The following is a 5,137-nucleotide window of genomic DNA, read 5'->3' on the forward strand; positions in this document are numbered from 1 at the left end:
CTCATTCCCAAATTTGAACTCAAAGGTGTCTTTGTCCATGACATCCATCACCTCCAGGAGCTTCACCTGCCCAGGCCCCAGATGAGTGCTTGTTACAGTGGGCAGTGGTGTGCCAGAGCACCCACCTCCTCCCTTCCCAGGCGAGGGCTGGACTGACTGCGACAGCAGCACCGCAGGGGATATGCTGCCCTCGAGCTGTTTAGCAGACCCCAGGTTATCACATGCTTGAAGCAGAAGTCAGCATGGCTACATCTCTGTATTGGCTGTAGGATGCATTCAATGCTAAGAATGCTCTTTTTGTGCATGTTTCTTTGACACATCCCAGAAGGAAGCAAGTACAACATGAGGACACAAATCACCACCTTGCTGAGTGCCACAACTAATAGGATAGGCACAGCCTCCCCGTCCCTCTCACCAGCACGGAGTCCACAGCAGGGAAGTCTTTGCTCCAGCTGACCTCCTCCCCTGTTAATTGTTTCCATACGAAGCCAGGAAGAGCCAGGACCTGAAGAACAGGGATTTTGCTGAGTCTGTGTGAAAGGAGACATCCCCAAAGATGGAGATAGGGCTCAACAGTGCAGACACAAAGGAGCTTCCCTGCTGCCTCTGTCCACATGCAAAGCTCATCATAGCGGAGCAGAAACCAGACACCCTCTCCCAAGCTCCCAGCAGTATCTCCCAAAACTCAGGCTGCGAGCTCTCCTAACCTCTCTGCCCCAAATCCCGCCAAATGGCTTTTGCCTCAGTGTGTGATCACAGAGCCCTCCCATGCTCCCGTCAGACAGACTGCAGAAGGGGGCTAACGCCTCCTCTTGTGGCAAACCTCCATGCAGGGATGGGTGTGAAAGCTTACCAGAAACTCCTTGCCCCTCAGAGCTGCTCCCATGATTTGCCCGATCCACTCGTACTTTGGGAAGTCTTTACAGGAGGGGTTGGGGACGTACATGTCCCTGGCTTCTCCAGTGCTGTTACCCTACAGGAGAGAGAGGCAAAGCTCCAAGTTGTGATCTCAGTGCAGCATGAAGCACCACAAACTCTGCTCCTGCAGTACCTCTGGGCACTTTTGACAACAGAAGCGAGCTAAGCCTCCCATCCTCCTTGGCAATATTCCTAATGAGAGACAAGTATCCAGACACTTGTCAGCATACCCTAACACGAGATGCCACAAAGCAATCTACCCAACCCTTCATGAGGAAAAGCCCCGGACTAGCAAAAGCAGGGAACTGGGAGAGCACTGCATTGCCAGGCACAGAAAGATACCCTGACCTCAAACACCCCGCCCCACAGCACCTGGTTGGACGTGCGCACAAAGAAGGGCAGAGGCACAGGGGTGTCTGCTGAGCTGGGACACAGCTCCTCCGACATGTCTGCCAGGCTGTCCCGAAAACCACCACCTGCAACCCCAAAAGAACGGCATTTTTAGTGATGTGAACTCCCCACGTGCTGACCCTCAGAGTTACGGAGCAAGAATGAGGAATTCTGGTCCAACCCGGCCCAGGGCTGAGCAGAAGGCTCCTCTCAGAGCCTTATGGCACCAGAGGAAATAAGACAGGAGAAATAACATCCCTGCCTAGCCTGTGGAGGAGAGCCAGGGAGAGCACTGGCACTGTCAAAGCTGCTGTTAGAAACTAATGGAGGACTGGTCCCCATCCCAGCACGCAGCACACCTTATTCAGGACATGGCTAGGGGTGGCACAACAAGACAACCTGCGTTCCATCTCTCCTCCACGGGCAGTAACACTGGGAGCAAACGAGAGCACTTACAGCAACAGTCACCCCATCGACCCCCGAGATCCCTCCAGAGAATCCCTCACCCCACACAGCCCCTACCTTGGTCGATGATGCCTTCTGCGATGAATTTGCACTCCCACCACTGGTCGTAACGCAACGGCCACCTGAGGAGAAGCAGGCATCGCCTGAGGGACTGCTCAGAGCCAAGGAGATGCTGGGGAGGCAGCAGGGACATCAGGGGACTAGGGCGGGCCAGCCTGAACTTAGCACAGGACACAATCGCCAGAGACAGCTGCATCCTCAGCAGGGAGGTGACACCTTGGGAAGAGGCCCTCATCCCTTGGTTGAGCTGGTTCCTGCCCTAGCAAACCCTCTCCCGAGCACAGGACACACACAGGTTTCCCAAACAGCCTGCTGTGACGCAGGACACAGCTCTCAGCACTGCATGATCCCCTCCCTCCCCCAGACACCACTTACCTATAGTCTAGAGGCTTTTCAAACTTGTCCGAGGGTTTCAGGCCTTCATACACCTGCAACAAGCAGAGAAGATCAGGGCTGGTATCCCCTCTCCCAGGAAACCGGTGCCAGGTGAGGGCAGCAAATGGTAAAAAATCTGCTTTGCCCCAAACCATTAAATAGTGATGGAAGTTGATCTCTAAACGGTCTAGGAGCCCTTCATTTGTGGAAAGGGAACATAAATTATAGTGCTAACCACTGTATGGCGTTTTCTGGCCTGGGAGGTATATCAAACACATATCGAACCGCACAGCAGTCTGGGATGTTTGTGCACACATACAGCAATAGATCTTTTGGAGGTGGGGGGAGAATGACAATAGGGAGATCAGCACCGGTGTAAAACCACGATACAGGACTGTATGCAACTGTATTATTGTTGTCACACGAGAATTCTTTGCTGCCCTTTTAGTGCAATGCTCAACATTAGCAAGATACCACAGCGAGCACCCAGGGCAGAGCAGAGACTTCAACTCAGAGATCCCAAATCCCTCCTAGATGTTATTCCTGGATATGGGATCATCAGCACATGTAATTGTAGAGCCTGTGAGTCATGTGAAGAGACCCTGAGGACACTCCAGGTGTCTCCAGCTCCCAATTGTCCCTTCCACCCACCTCTGTGTGGTTCGTTTTGGTTTTGGGATGCCCCACTCTCCAGAGAGAAGTGGGAGCCCTCCAGGAGGGACAGTACCTGGGTGAAGACAGCGTTCTTGCAGCTGGGATCCAGGGCAGGGTTGTCTCGGTGCTCCATAGCCAGGCGCCGATTAATATAGAGCCGTGGCATGAAATTGGGCTTGCTGGTCTCCGAGTCCTTCAGACACTGGGTAATGAGAGCTGTGCGCCTCTTGGACAGCAGCAAAAACTGCTTGATATGCTGCCAACAGGTATGTCCAAAACGTCAGAAGTGCCCAGAGTCCAAACCATGTCACCTACTTGCTACTGAAGCCACTGTCAGGTCTCTCCCTTTCCCAGGGCACTGCCTTCCGCAAGGAGACACATTCTCCTTGGCAATCTCAGCCTTGGAAAGATTTTTCTTTCTGGCTTAAGGGAGATATGGAGCCTAGTCCTCTCTCCATCAGTCACCACCTGATGCTTCAGCGTCGCTTGGACTCTCTTTCACCCTCTCCCTCACCAGAGCATTGGTCTTACCATCCCTCTTATTTTAATAAAGCAAGCTCCTCTAACCACACAAGAATCCTCAAATGCTTTGGGTCCTGTGTTCAGCCAGCACAGGAATTACAGTGCTTGCTGAAACCAGGCCAGGAAACACACAGAATGGGGCTACCCCAGCAATATCCAGCACATGTGTTCTGGATAAGGATGTAAGGAAAATAGACAACTGGAGGGACGAAGTCAGTCTTAAGAGAAAGATGAAAATCAAAAGCTTATTAAAGCCAGAAGGAAGCTACTGGTAAAAGACTTGCTGTTTGGACATGGCCAGCTCAAAGCTGCTGGCAGCAAGTGCAGGAACAGAGTGTCCTGGGCTGAGATCTCAGAGGGGATGTGTGCCCAGCTCACAAGCTCAGTGCGGCTACGACCCAAGTCCTTTTGAGGGTGAAGTGCTCTGGTTTGACTCTACTTGTTACCCCGTAGCTACGTTTCCACACTAGCGTTTTAGCAGAAAACTATCCTCTAAACAGTATCACCTTTCACAGCTTTAATGAACTGAGCTCAGCCAGGTATTTCCCTCGAGCTGCTTTAAAGGCAACAAGCCCTGGCTGCCTCCCTTGCCACAGCCCGTGTGCCATCACCCCGCCAGACTGAGACGCAGCGGGAATCGCTCACCTTGAGTTTGCTGAATGTGCCGACAGTGTGGTCCCAGGCCGGCACCAAGTGATGCAGGACACTGTCCAGGAGCTTGATGAACCTAAATCCCAAAGGAGAAGGTACTGCGACACAGGAGGGACAGGGTTCTGCACAAGACTATTCCAGACCAAAACTCCCCTGGACACAAGCAGAAAAGTAACAGCTGATCCAAACCCAGCCCAACAGTCTTGTACATCACACAGGCTTTGGTCTTAAATTCCCACTCACTGGGCACCGCAGAGACTTTGCATCCTGGCAAAGGACTCTGCATGCACCTGGCCCTGATACCACACAGTTATGCTGCGCTTGCGACACACAAGACAGCGTGAACTTGAGCTGCAAAATTCCTCTGAAAGGGTAGGGGAGATACCCCAAAGAACCCACTTTGTTCCCAAATGACTCTCTTATTTCCTCCATGGTCCAGGATGCCTATCCCAAAGGGAGTCACACAGCTTTGCAGCTTCCAGCCCTACTCATGCCGGAGATGGCATCAATCCCTGCAGGCGACACCGCCCCGCCTGACTGCTCCCCTCCATACAGTACCTTTGAATGAGCACAGCCCGTCGGTACAGCAGGTCGGGGTCTGTCCCTTCTAGGCGAGGGTAGCGCACTAAATTGGGCAGCTGGAACATGTCAGCACTGAGCCCCAAGTCCCTCTGTCGTGAGGATTTGATTTTGATGCCTCGGAGGCGAACATCAATCCCATCATCTGCCAAGGAAGACCACGGATAATACGCTAAGACAATGACGAAGCAAGCTGTTGTGGTTTAACCTGGCAGGCAGCTAAACACCACTATTCAGGGGCTGAGATAAAGACAGTTAATAGGACAGAAGAGGAAGGGAAAATAATAACAACAGAACATACAAAAGAAGCGAGGCACAATGGAATTGCTCACCACCTGCTGACCAATGCCCAGCCAGCTCTCGAGCAGTGGCTCCCGGCCAGCCTGCCCCCCAGTTTATATACCAAGCATGACATCATATGGGATGGAATATCCCTGTGGCCAGTTCAGAGCAGCTGAACTGGGGTGTGGAATACCCCTTTGGCCAGTTCAGGGCAGCTGCACTGGGGGGGGGAATACACCCT

At 52.7% G+C, this 5,137-nt stretch overlaps 1 protein-coding gene across 1 annotated transcript in view; it reads right to left on the reverse strand.

The window, feature by feature from the left end:
• HECTD3 (HECT domain containing E3 ubiquitin protein ligase 3) overlaps positions 1-5,137 on the reverse strand; it is a gene marked incomplete at its 5' end in the record, with an annotated part of 9,708 nt that overhangs the window by 2,113 nt on the left and 2,458 nt on the right. The window contains 9 exon segments of the mRNA XM_010153970.1: positions 1-66; positions 416-505; positions 854-973; positions 1,291-1,394; positions 1,831-1,895; positions 2,209-2,261; positions 2,936-3,118; positions 4,030-4,111; positions 4,594-4,759. The exon segment at positions 1-66 is cut by the window's left edge and continues 16 nt beyond it. Coding sequence (XP_010152272.1) covers positions 1-66; positions 416-505; positions 854-973; positions 1,291-1,394; positions 1,831-1,895; positions 2,209-2,261; positions 2,936-3,118; positions 4,030-4,111; positions 4,594-4,759 — 929 coding nt within the window.

The sequence above is a fragment of the Eurypyga helias genome, unplaced genomic scaffold, assembly GCF_000690775.1.
Source record: "Eurypyga helias isolate BGI_N326 unplaced genomic scaffold, ASM69077v1 scaffold14176, whole genome shotgun sequence".
NCBI classification, from domain to species: Eukaryota; Metazoa; Chordata; class Aves; order Eurypygiformes; family Eurypygidae; genus Eurypyga; species Eurypyga helias.